General features: G+C 38.5%; 1 protein-coding gene across 1 annotated transcript in view; it reads right to left on the reverse strand.

Annotated features, from left to right (window-relative positions):
• Positions 1–4,137: 4,137 nt before the first annotated feature.
• The window catches only part of PPM1A (protein phosphatase, Mg2+/Mn2+ dependent 1A), a 34,728-nt gene continuing 25,443 nt past the window's right edge, over positions 4,138–13,422 (reverse strand). Inside the window, exon 6 of the mRNA XM_030948750.1 lies at positions 4,138–11,797. Coding sequence (XP_030804610.1) covers positions 11,768–11,797 — 30 coding nt within the window. The 3' untranslated portion in view covers positions 4,138–11,767. The remainder of the gene's footprint in view (positions 11,798–13,422) is intronic.

Consider the following 13,422-nt stretch of genomic DNA (forward strand, 5'->3'; position numbering starts at 1 on the left):
GTTACCTGCCTGCAGCAAACTCAGTTTGGCTTTTTAGCCGTGCCTCAAAGCCTGGGAGAGGGTCCAGCCTGCAGAGAACAGGAGAGAACCTCGTCACTCCGCACAGTTACTGCGGGAGGGTGCAGCCAGGTGGGGCCATGGAGAATGGTACTTGTCATGGATATATTTTATGAAAAATCATTTCGTTAGGATTTTTTCTCCTGAGAAGCTGAGAGGCTTCAGAAACGAATGTAAACAATGGTTATCTGCTGCTATGGAATGCAACAGGTACATCTGTGATTGGTCTCATGTGGTTGTTTTTAATTAATGGCCAATCACAATCCAGCTGTCTCGGACTCTCTGGTCAGACACAAATTTTATTATCATTCCATTCCATTCTCTTCCTTGCTAGCCTTCTGATGAAATCCTTTCTTCTATTCTTTTAGTATAGTTTTAATATATCATTTTCTTTTAATATAATATATATCATAAAATAATAAATCAGCCTTCTGAAACATGGAGTCAAGGTTCTTGTCTCTTCCCTCATCTTGGGACCCCTGCAAACACCATCACAGATACTGTTCCTAGAACTATTTCTATTCCTAGAAAATGCAGAGAAGATGCAAGAGGGGGCACAGTTCCCAACACTGAGGGGATCTTCAGACTTTTACAGAATAGTCTGGCAGCTTCAGGCCAAAAAGAGATGGACAAGGGAGAAAAATGAAAGGGATCAGGTGCACAGGAGAGGTGGCAGGAGGAAGGTGCTTCACTGCATGCAGGGCAAGAGGCAGCCACAGGACAAGACCCAGCTGATCCCTGGGTAAAGGGAATATAAAAATCAGGCTAAAGGCTACAGTCTATCTAGAAACCAGGTGATAAGGAGAGCACACCCCCTTATCAAATGCTAATATGAAAGCTCAGTGTTGGCTATTTGACAATAAAAGTTGGTCTGTGGCCTGGGGCAGGTTTATTCTGGCACTGAACTCATGCCCATGCTGAGGTTTTTGGGTGCAGGCAAACTGAGACCCTCAGCCTAATATCTGAAACAGGGCCCCTTGGGCTGGCACCTATCAATATTTCCTTACAGAACAATAAAGTTTTCATACTGAGCTTTAAGAGTGTAGAAGCATTAAGTTAACATATTTCTGCAATTAAATATTTACATTATTTTAATTTATGCTGCACATTTCATTGATATTACCATTGCTAAAAGCCTTCTAAATCAGCCTTCTGCTTTGGTTTTATTTTCTCCCTGAAACTGATTCCTGACATCTGACCAGTCTCCAGTTCTTCACTGGCAGTTAACAACAACCAGCTGGGGGGGTGACTTCACTTGCTTTCCTATTCCATTTCTATATAGTCTGCTAAAGCTGTAGGTGAGCATTAAAATCCCACAAATTTAAAAAAAAAACCAATAACCAAACTTTGTAACAACTGCAAATACAAAGATCCAAAAACCACTCTGAAGTGCACACTTCCAGATACTTACAACATGAGCTGAAACATTCTCAGGATTAAAACTGATTTAAGGTGAAGGTGTCACCTCATATTCTTCAGGTAAAGACTCCTCCTGTAGCTCTGACAGGGATGATCACCAGAAGAATAAATTACTCTTCTAAAATAATACTTCAAAAGGCTTCTGGCATTTTGGAAAAGGTAATTTGGATAAGAGGGAAATGCAGGGAAAAAAAAAACCCCACAGCTCAAAAGACTTGGAGGATAGGCTTTTTCAAATAATCCTATTCCTCTTGGCCCAGAAACTCCACAGGCTGTTTTCAAAACAGACCAGAAAATGTTTTGTTTCCTTAAAAGCCTTTAAAAAATGTTTTATTGCATACTTGTAATAAACCCTGAATTGTTTTGCCACCTTCCTATAGTATGGGAGAAGACTCAAATTGCAGAGGAAGGTGAGTGTTCTCACTGAGTTCCACTTGGTGCTCACGAGCCAGAACAAACTCTGGTGCTCTGTTCAGAATAAGAGGGAAGAGCCATGGTGCAGCTCCAGCAAGGTGATACCTATAAAGAGATCAGCAGGACACTGGACAGTGTCACAAACACTTCTATTGCTGAGGAGCAGAGGTAAAGACAAGAAAACACAGAGCTAATTGTATTTTCTTCATATCTGCTCTACTGTTCAAATAAACTCCCTGTTTCAAATGTCTGTTCAGCAAACCCTTCATTCCAGACAAGTCTAAGTTGTAGGTCACAAAGTTTTCAGTCCTGTTCAATAGGATTAAAAACCTGTAGTAAGCATTTTCTTCAAGTAGAGCACGTACCCCAGAAAAAGCTGCTAATTGGGAAAAGAGAATAAATCTCTCCCACAGCTGGGGCTAAGTAGGACCTCTGAAAGGCTGCAGATAATTTTAAACTCTCCCAGTAAAAACACAGGAAAGTTTGCACTAAAATTGGTATGTACAAATTAACTTCATCAGTATAGGAATTCTCATTATATATTATATATATAATATCTATTATATATAATATATTATATATATAATATCTATTATATATAATATATTATATATATTATATACTAGATATTATATCCAGCCCTGCAAGCTCACAAATGAGAGCCAAGCAACATGTTCACCCAAGAACATGTCCCAGAGCCTCTCCTGGGTATGTGTATTTGCAGGGATAATTGTCTTAGTTATTTCTATCACAGAATCATGAAGGTTGGAAAACACTCTGAGATTGAGTCAAACCTTCAGTAAATTTAATATCTTCTTTCTATTTTTTGCCAAATTTAACTGTTCCTTCAGAAGTTGTTAGAATAATCTCCTATATTCTTAAAATTTGCTGAAAATTAAAACTGAGTTAAATGACTTAACCAGGCTTCAGGGTTCTGCCTCTTTTAAATTAGCTCACATAAATGCAGCCTCATGAAATTCAGCCACAATGAACATCTGCAGTTGGCTAATATTTCTATCTAAACAGCTTAGATGGCATTCACATTTATTATTAGATGTCAGGATTAAAAAAATCCATTTAAACAAACCAACAATGTTATTCAGAGGTATATTATTCTTTGGCTTTGAGGAAAAATACATTAAAATGCATACTTTCAGTTAGATAGGATAAACTTTTTATACACTCTGAGCTGGAAAACATAGGGATATATTTTGTCTCCCATGTCTGCTCCATTAATGTGAACCAAGGCTAATAGTCAATCTTATCATAGCAATTCAATTTTTTTATCTTTTAAAAGAAAAATACTCTTTTCTTTTGCTAGACAATTCAGTGGCTCTGAGTTTTAATCCTTAAAGGGATGGGGCTGAATCTTTAAGTTCCTTTAACAGACAAGTTTGCTCCAGGTCTCAGGTGACAGCAGAATCCCCTCCTGCCCCCTCCCCAGATTTAATTTATTTAATCCATGTCAGAATCCTTCCAGCTCTGTCTATAAAGAGTTCTACAGATGACAAATGTGAGCTGGTTACATCCAGGCTCATTTTTCCTTCAAATCATAAAGGCTAAAACCATATTTATTTTAGCCTTTAGCATCCTTAAATTCTAAGAAATTATATTACAAAGGTCTAGCTTTTATTTTACAGTACTGAATCTGAATCAGGGCAAAAGACACAAATGTATTTTGCTCCTGTGTGAAGTATTCCAGAAGTTGGGCATCCTAATCCACCTCTAGTTCTCTTGGAAGCCCCAGACCAGGCAGCCTCTGGGGAATGCTGGGGCTGGAGCCAAGCACATGCAGCTTTATCTTGGAATTTCACCATGAAAGGGGAAAAACAGCAAAAAGGAGGGAGTTTAATAATTGTAACTAAAAAGTGATCACGATAAGCCCTCAGTATTTCATTCTAACTAACTCCCTTGAGCCAGAAAACTGAAGGAGGCCTGGAAAGTTTGTAAATCAGGGGCAATAAAAGAGATGTGAGGATGGTTTGTGTAGCACTCAAATACACACACACAATGTAATTGCCTGTTTTATTTAGTGGAATCACTTTTGTAGATTAGAAATATTTCCAATTCCCATTTACTCCAATGCAAGCCTCCACCATCGACAGGCGTAACGCAGTTTGTTCAACTGATTCCAAACCAAAAAAAGAAAAAAAAAAGAAAAAAAAAAAAAAAAAAAAAAAGAAAAAGTACAATCTCAAAAGTTAAGTTAGAAACTAAGTTCACACATTTTCTTTGGGACCAGGAATCTGTACATAGTACAAAATATACATTTATTGAACTTTCTGTAAACACACAGTTTGAATTGTGTAAAACTGTAAATAGTGGGTGAACTACGTGGAGAATAATTTATTATATATTGTTATACATTCTACTTAAGGAAAATAGTTATGCTCTTGTATATTACTCTGTTAAATTTATAAATTCCATAATGAAGCTGTGTAATCTGCAAACATGCTTTTCAAGCTTAAATCTCTCCATTCGTAACACACATTTATACAGGTCATCAATGAAAAAAGTTACACTTTCCACAAAATAGATATAAAGAGGTCACGAATTTTCTAAAAAGACAGGCACAGCATGTCACTACAAACGAGACTCTTATGGTGTGGAGTCAATTCTGTGAGAAGACAGGTGAAAACTCTCTAATTCAGCATGTTTGTACGTGGTCTTAGGAACAAGACAGATGCTAGAACCCAAAATCTCTGCTTATAAAGATTTATCAAACAGCTGGTCCTGGAAGTCAAAGCTCACACTTTTCAGATATGCAGCACTCCCTGGCTGGGAGAACCTCAGCTTTTGTCTCCTATCAGCTCTTGGTCACGAGTTATTGAGTTTCCCAAGCAGTGAAATACCCAGCACCATTTGCCAAGAATATTTGCATAATTCAGCATTTACTCCAAAAAGTGGATTCCTGGCACTGAAGAGTTAGATGTGGTTAATAAATACAATTTAACTCTTGGTGCCCAAAGTCATCAGCAAAACCAGGCTGGGAAACCCCAACTCCCATGGGCTGCAGGGCATTAACCCATGGAACGTGGGGTAACAGCATCCCAGCACTGGGGACTCTGGTGTGCAATGCCCAGTTTCCAATTTAAGGGGCTGGAAATTCCAAATTGCAGTAGACTTCTCAGTCTGGCATCATTCAGCAAGAATAAAAAGTTCCCCTATAAACACTGTCAAAGATCCTTTTGCAGAATGGTCCATAGAATGGTCTGGGTTGGAAGAGCCTTAAAGATCATCTAGTTCCAACCTTTCAGGAGTCCATCACTGGACATGGATAAAATTCTGTGTAAATTCAGCACATTACTCCTACATTTTCAAGGTCTCATTGTCTTTCTATCTGGGATACCTCATTATGGATTTCAGTTGTTTGCAGCTGAAAGCACTGCATCAAAGATCAAACCTCTTAAACTGTGCTTATCTGTGGTTTTAAAAGCAAAAAAATTCTTGGATATTTAAAGAATTAAGAAATTATCTCAGATTAACCAAACATTTTGCTTTAACATTACCACTGTCTTCCCTTTGGCTTTGAAAAGCTTTTTCAATACCTAAACTGAATAAAGATTACATTTGTTTTTCATTCCAAGAGAAGTGGGATAGTTAAGGCTCCAACAACACGTGCAGAATTTGTATGTTGTGAGCAAAAGCTCCACCAATGTCAGTAGGATGTAAAGTTAAGTTTGTGCCTGATTTTCCCAAGCCTATCTGACTCTAATTTCCCCCTGCAGTGTGAACAGAAATATTGTGATCCAGCCTGAAATCCCAACAGTGAAAATGAAATTGGGTACCCAGTATTTGCATTGCTCAGACTGGCTGGAATTCAGTAACAGCTGAATTGAAACTCTGGACCTTGCTCTACAGGCATCAATAGAATAAAAGTATTGATTGTTTGAGGACCTGCAGTTTGTTTTCTCATTATTTCTAAAGGTATTTCTCAAAATAAATAACAATGGCAGCTCCTTCAACTCCAGAGGCCTCCTCACAACACACATGGGGAGTCCTGTCCACCTGGAAAACCCCCACATTCCCACCAAGCTCTTCAGAGCCAACACTTCAAGATAAAAAAAAGGAATTTCAGCTTTGCCTCAAAGTTCCTGAGCAAGCTGAGAAGTGCTGATCTTGTGCTCCTGAAGGAAAATGGTACTGCCTGACACAGCACCCACCCCTCAGATACATGGCTGGTCACACAGTAGTGAGGATCATTGGTTTTATTCTTCTCATTTTGGAAAAAAAAAAGAAAAAATAAGAAAGCAGGTGCCTAGTGATATTTTAAAAAGTACACGGGCAGGAATCAGTTCTATTTATGTGTAAAAATCTGGCTATGCATAAACCACTCTAGAAATCTGACCTGTCATCCCACTTCTACCCAAGTTTTGACACTTTTAGATTTTCTTGATTCTATAAAAGGCATTTGTTAAGTTAAGCCCACTTTCCCAACTTTTGTGGTGCAAAAGCTGGGGGGTTTTGTGGTCATTGTATTTAAAACAAGCCCCTCCCAAAACACTTTCCTAAGACATCAGTATCACTCCTGTTCCCTTAGCCTGGAAGCAAAGACTTTAGAAGAATGTGTACAAGAGATGGGGAAAAGAAAGATTTGTATTACTGCTACTCAAAAGGAACACCAAACAAAAACAGAGAAAAGGAGGAATATGCACAAAGCCTAAGTAACTTCAAGTCAACAACTCTGACACAACCAGGAGATTAAAGCTCCAGACATTTTTTTCACATATTAAGCAAATGGTAGAAACATTTGCCATTTTTTAGAAACAAATTGTCAATGGGAGACAATGTAAACTGAACTTCTAACATGTCTATTTTTTTTTCCTACTTGAATGCATTTAGTGGTCCATGATGCTAAAGAGAAGCTTCAAGTTCTCCTACAGCTTCCTGACCTCCTGAGAACACGTGCCACAGCCGAGGTGGCTGCTACCTTATTTATAAAGCAATGTTTTAAAGCAAAATAAGGCCACAGAGTGCTTCAGATGTGCACACCTGGGTCTGCAGAAAGCTGCAGACTGTGCAAGCACTCCAGAGAAAAAGCTCACAAAAGATTGGCGTCTCTGATCAGTATTTCAGACAGGTCAGACAAAATTATTTAGCCACAGAGTGATACTTTTAAATTCTGCTCCTTTCTTACAGCCTATAGCAGGAATCACATTCATTTTTTTGTGCTACAGCATCCTGGAAATTCATGTCTGGAGCCTCTTTTCACCACTTAAGAGCCAAAAAACCTCTCCAGCCAGATGGAGAGTTTACACCCTGAACTGGCCCATAAAGGCTCAGGTATGATCACCTCAGACATAGGTAGTTGTAGTAACAAGGAGCCACACTCATTATCTAGGAGACATAATTTTCATAGCTGGTAAAGCTTGGCACCAAGTAACAATTCATTTTCTACACAAGACTGTCAGGTACAGCCCTGTAGCTCTAGAGTTTTGCTATCTCTGAACCTATGCAAGGTACCTCAGGTTTGTATCAAATACTGTATTTGCCAAAGGATGAGGAAAAGGGCACTGGCTTTCCTCAAGGTTAGCCCCTTTCAGACATGGCCAAGTTTAAATACCAAGGAACAGAAACACACCAAGTCCTTTGTGCACAAAAGCAGTTCAAGAAGGTGCAGGCAGAGATGGAGGTGAACATCTTGCCATGATGAAATCCTGATGTACACTGAACCAAGGTAAGTTGTAACAACCATATCATTAACCTAATTGTGGCAGCCATGCTGCCTCTCCCACAGGACAGAGCTCCAAACCTCCAGAGAATGTGAACACAGAGGAAGGTTGTCAGCACAGAGCTCACACACAAGACATTGAGACAGAAGTTTGATGGTTCCAGTTTAAAGAAAAGAAACATTTATCAAAGTAAAATGTTTGTCTTAAGTGGGGAAAGATCTGCAAAGGCTTCGATGCTCCCTACACACAGGCCATCATTTATCTGGGTGTGGTTTCCCAAACTGTGGCAGGAGGGGTGGGACAAGCATTCCTGTGCTCTCAGTCCTGTCTCCCCACTCTCCATTTTTCCCTAGCACCAGCACCTCACAGCTGGATTATCAATTTAGCCAGCTCAAGAGGACAGTTTTTTTCTTTCTCCTAACTGCACACCTACTTAAGGACAAGCACTGGCATTAAAAAAGGCAGTAGGGGCAAACTAGGAGCAATGGTTTAGTCTTGGCCTCAGATCATGAAACCACATCCTTAGACCATAAGCTACTAAAAATGGAATGCAGTAGGAAGTGTCTCCTATCCCAGTGTATAAAATTAAGGCGGGATTCTTATCAGGGAATCAACTGAAGTGAAAACTGATCCCTAATTTTGTTAAATCATCTTAAGCTTCCAACTCCTGAACTGAGCAAAATGGCTCAGACATGAACCTATATAGTGACAGCACCAGCTTTGCAATAAATAATGTAATGGACATTGAAGTCAGTTTGCTACAAGTACATGTTGAAAAGATCAGCTTTGGCACCTGCAGGAACTCTCAAGGTAAGTGCTCCCATGACTCATCTGCTGCTCAGTATTCACCAGGCACCTCGCTGACACAACCTACGCCTGCCACAGCTCAGAGCAGTTTAACCACAAGCTGATGAAATTCCTCTCTCCCATTCTGACTCCAGCTCAAGGTTTAACTGAGCGATAGCTGTGCCTCAAGGTGGTGGTGCTGCTGCTCCTGGGCCAGCTGAGAGCAAGCCCAGCTGAAAGGCTCAGGCTCTGTTCCTGCCCCAGCAGAGCACCGGGGTCTCTATGGATACAAAGGATTTACAAAGCCTTGCAAACCTAGGATCCTACTTAATGTCACTGCATTTAGTTCATCCAACATTGGTTTAAAGCACATTTTAGAAGCCTCTGTCTTGAACATATTTTTGATGCTGAATTAGCGAGAATTAGTTGGAACAGTTGTCTATAAAGCAGTTACAGGTATTCTCCCAGAACGATCAGCCAAACATTTAATCTGACTATAACAAAACTCACAGAAACTGTAGCCAGTGAAGCTGTCAAATGTAGAAGGAAAACAAAGTTGCATGGCATACGAAGCAAAGTAGCTTTACAAATGTCATTTCCTTTTAAAAACAAGCAAATCGGGACCATCCTATTTGAACATGTATTTAAAAATACATCTGTTAACATCACACAATTTTCATTTTTGTCACACATGAATCTTTTTCCAAGAGGGAAATAAATAGCACACAATATTTCAAAATAAAAATTGCTGCCTTGCCCCTGAGGTGCTAATGTTTTTAGCATTAAAAAAAAAAAAGTTTCTGGTGCAAGAAGGAGATGCACAAAGGTGCAAAAGTGCCTTTTTTCTTTTCAGAGCAGTGAAAAAAGTACAGCTTGCCTCTTTTCTAGGATGCTTTATATACTTAACTGGTTTATTCTGTAGTCAAAGTCTGTATCTAAAATGGCAGTGTTTATGCATACATCACAATTCAGTGCTCTGAGCTCATCAAAACGCTGAACGTAGGCGAGAGAGAGAAAGGCCTGAAACAGCCTTTCTGCCACTACCCTCAAACCTACTCACATCACCTGTAGCAACAGCAGAATTATTTTCTTTCTAACCTTCAGGAAACCTCGTCAGAAGAGGCTTCAAAGAATCTCCTTTGTCACTGAGACAGTTTAAGTGATTATGGTTTGAAGTATGGCTTTTCACACCACAGTTTTGCTTCCGATTTTTAAAGTTTAAAACTCAAAGGTTCCACAGTCCAGTTCAAGGTTTTGCAGTTTCCAAAACTAAACTTTAGTCTCTATGAAAAAAAAAGGACAGAACTTTATCTGCCTAGTCCTAAATTAAGTTTAGCTTTTTGCACTAATACGCCATGTATTATTAAATATGCTCGTTAATTAGGTGCCTGTGAAGCTATAACTTAACATCATTATAGTTTTGCACTCTACAACAAAATTAGACATTTTAAGCATTTATTCATAGGTAGGTAAGGAACTGGTTCTTTAAGCAAAAATTGCTATAAATTTATAAATACAAATAGTGCTTATGTTTTCTTCATTCATGCTTGAACAGATTACAAACTGAATACAATGAAGTTACGTTTAAGCACCCCACATAGACAAGAGGGATAAAAGAAAAGTTTGCTGGTATATACTATACTTAGTTCCAAGACACTATAAGTTACTTTTTCACTGTTCAGTGTTCCCTAACTCTGCATTAGTTTTAAGGCTATATATACAAATATGTATATGTCAAAGTTAGGGAAAGACAAATATAGCAAAATGCATTGTACTACATTTTCCTATCAAAAAGTAATTATACACCAAGTTCTGATTCTGTTTAACTGCAGTAAATGTTACAATCTACTTGTTTTACTGATTTTCCTTTTGAGGAATCTGCCTACTAAATGAGTAAACTACATATTAAATACAATATTCTCAACCAAAAAGACAATACAAGGTGCACAAAACAGCAGTTTTGCAAACACGACTGACTTGAAAACTTAATTTTCGTATGCTCAATGGGAGAAAGCTAAGCTTAAATCAAATTAGTTTATTATCTTATAAAATTTTAAATTAGAATTTTAAACAACAAACAGTTAAATATTGTCAACATGCTATACCTCAAATCACAAGTACTGTTTAACCACTAGTCTCTCATTCTAAGTAAGTGGGTCAATTAAAAACACACACCATAAAATGTTAAAGATTGTCAGGCTTTGACAAATGTATTTTTATCAAACAGTAGGCAAATTCAAACCAATGCACATCTTCAGTAGGGAGAGGGGAAAAAAAACAACACCAAAAAGCCTGAAAAAACCCACATTTGTAAAAAATAGGGTAACGGATTAATCCCACATCATCCTCTAGCATATGGCTATGTCTTGGGCAATAATCAAAATCCTTCCCATTTTAAAAATGGGCTACCAATTAAGAAAAATATTCTTCCACAAGTAAAATATCATTTACAATGGCACTGACATTTTAAAAGGCAGGAAAAGAAGGAATTACACATTTATGGGTAAATGTCTTGTTTGTTAAATCAAGCTTTATTGATAAAATGGAATTCAAGAGTATTTTTCTTGGAACAGCAGCAGACCCAGCCAATCAGGATTGTAAAAATGCTGCAGACTCCTACTTTATGTAGAAAGTTGTCTTCGTGCTCAGTGATTAGTAGTTTCAGGTAAGGGTTAATGAAAAAGAGGTGCAAAGAACCAAGGTGTTCTAATCCCAAGATTGGTACATGTATGAACAGGATACTGTTAATAGGGCATGATTTAACTCCCACTGAACTCAAAATCACAAATCCCTTCGACTCCATGTGAGAGCAGGAGTGCATCCAAGAAAATGATGTATGTTTGTTGAAGAATGTGCACTACTCCTAAGTTATTTCTCCATTGCCAAGTGAAATTCACACACTGTAATTTCTGGTAGGTTGCCCATGAGTTCAGCTTTCGTATAAATCAAAAAAGTTATCTTTAACAGTTTTGTGCACCTCTTGAGCACCTAGCTGGCTAGGCTGCTGCTCCTTGCAATCCAAAACCACAACATGATTTTTAAAAGGGATATATATTGTTGCATCACACAAGCCAAAACATTTCTTCTAACCTTTATAGTGATTTAAAGCGGTTCATAATTAAATATGAGCATTTGTACAAAGACAATTGCACTTTACAAAAACAAAATCATACAACATAAATTGCTGGAGTCTGATTTACAACATGAATTTATGGTTTGAAATCACGTTTACAGAAGTCTGTTTTACAAAAAAGATCAGTTCCTGGGCTAGATGTTGTACTGCTGTAGTCACTCTCACCAACACATCATATTCCCTTCTTTAATTAAGGTTGAGGATGGATGTTAAGAAGGGTCACTGAGGTTGGGCTGCACTTTCATTTGCAGGATGAAAGGTGAACTCCACAGCTAGATGAGCAGTTTTACCACATATCATCAGTTGAGGCAGAATCCTTAAAGAAAAAAGAAGGAACCCTTTAAAGTCTGGAGTGCCCATCCTTGCGGCCATTTCTGGATAATCCAGACTGAAAAGGGTAAAGACTTAAATCATTTCAGGAGTCTCTTTTCTCTCCCCTTTCAGAAACAGCTTTTACAAAGTATCTAAACCCCACATATTCTTAATTAACAAAACATCAGAATCAAGAAATTTCAAAATATGACCGTTTCATCAATGCTGAAAATAAGATCCTAGGCATGTTACTCAAAAGCATTTCCAGAGCCTTTCTAGCTATTTCCTGAGCAGTCAGAAGTAATACAAAATGGATACACCCAGCTCACAGGTGTGAGAAAAGAGCTGGATGTGCTCATGTCATGTGTTATCACCATTATCATCTTTTGTCTTCTCAGCCCTCCCTCATTGCATGGGAAGATACAGACATCAACTGACACCCTGTTATAACTCAGAGCTATTTCAACACTTTTAATTTAAGGTTACAGAAGTGTAGTTTAGGCAACTGAAGGAAATTGTAATTTTGGATGGTAATAAAACTGCAAGGGGAAAAAAATAAATGTATATAACAAAAAAAAACCTGAAAGTAGAAGCATGCTGTACTCCAAATCATAATTGTATGGTCACACCACTTGGTATATCAACCTATCCAATATATGAGTATCCCAAAAATTCATTCCATTAAGGCCCACAGGCAACAGCAGATTTTGTATAACTACCACAAGCCTGACAAACGTTTAACCAAATCCTGGTTTAACCAGTATTTAATTTTACCAAGTGTTTTTTAATCCACTTGCCTTTGTGTCAGGCCTGTTCCCTTTTCCGTTGCTTAGACTGCTCTGTATTGAGCTTTTTCCACCTCCTCAGGTGGGCTCACAGGTTAACCAAGAGCAAGTGAGGCCACAGCTCTACAGCTGAAGTAACAGCTGAATCAGCAGCACAGGAATCAGAGCAAATTGCTCCTGTGCACCACCTTTGGTGGTCCCAGCATCATCTGCTCATTTTCCCTAAGCAATTAAAGGGCAGGATGGGCTTTTACAACAATTCATCCTGGTGCTTCCACAGCTACACCTCCCCACCATTACTGAGGCTGCAGGAGGTAGAAATATTACTTCTCTTCAAAAGCACTGCCTTAGTGACTCCTTGGAGAGAAGAGAGGCTAATTAAGTCTCCAGCAATGCTACACATGATAATTTCTTAGCACTGAAGTTCTGCACCCTTCATTCAAACTTGCACACAGAATCCATTGCAAACCAGAGAGGAACAGTTGGCACGGAGGTGTAGTTAAAGAAACACAAACTGAAATTGCCCTTTGCAAAAGTACCACCTCCAGCTTTTCCTTCAAGACCAGAAGTAGCAAAGGAGAGCAATTATATGAAAGAGCAAAATGGTTGTTTCAAGAATGAAGAATAAAACCAGCATGAGTAAAAATGCAGGAGCTGCTTGCCAACTATTCCATATGCAAATTTCTGTATCCCAGCTGCCAACACGATCACAAAGTTTGTGTACTGTACATTTGTAGAACAGCAACATATTACAGAATGTATTTTGAAGGTAAAGCATCCTCTTTCAGCCCCTATTTAGGAATTTTAATGCTAAAAATAGAAGGAGGGCTGCCAAATAAAACTA

This window comes from Camarhynchus parvulus, chromosome 5, assembly GCF_901933205.1.
Source record: "Camarhynchus parvulus chromosome 5, STF_HiC, whole genome shotgun sequence".
Taxonomy (NCBI): Eukaryota; Metazoa; Chordata; class Aves; order Passeriformes; family Thraupidae; genus Camarhynchus; species Camarhynchus parvulus.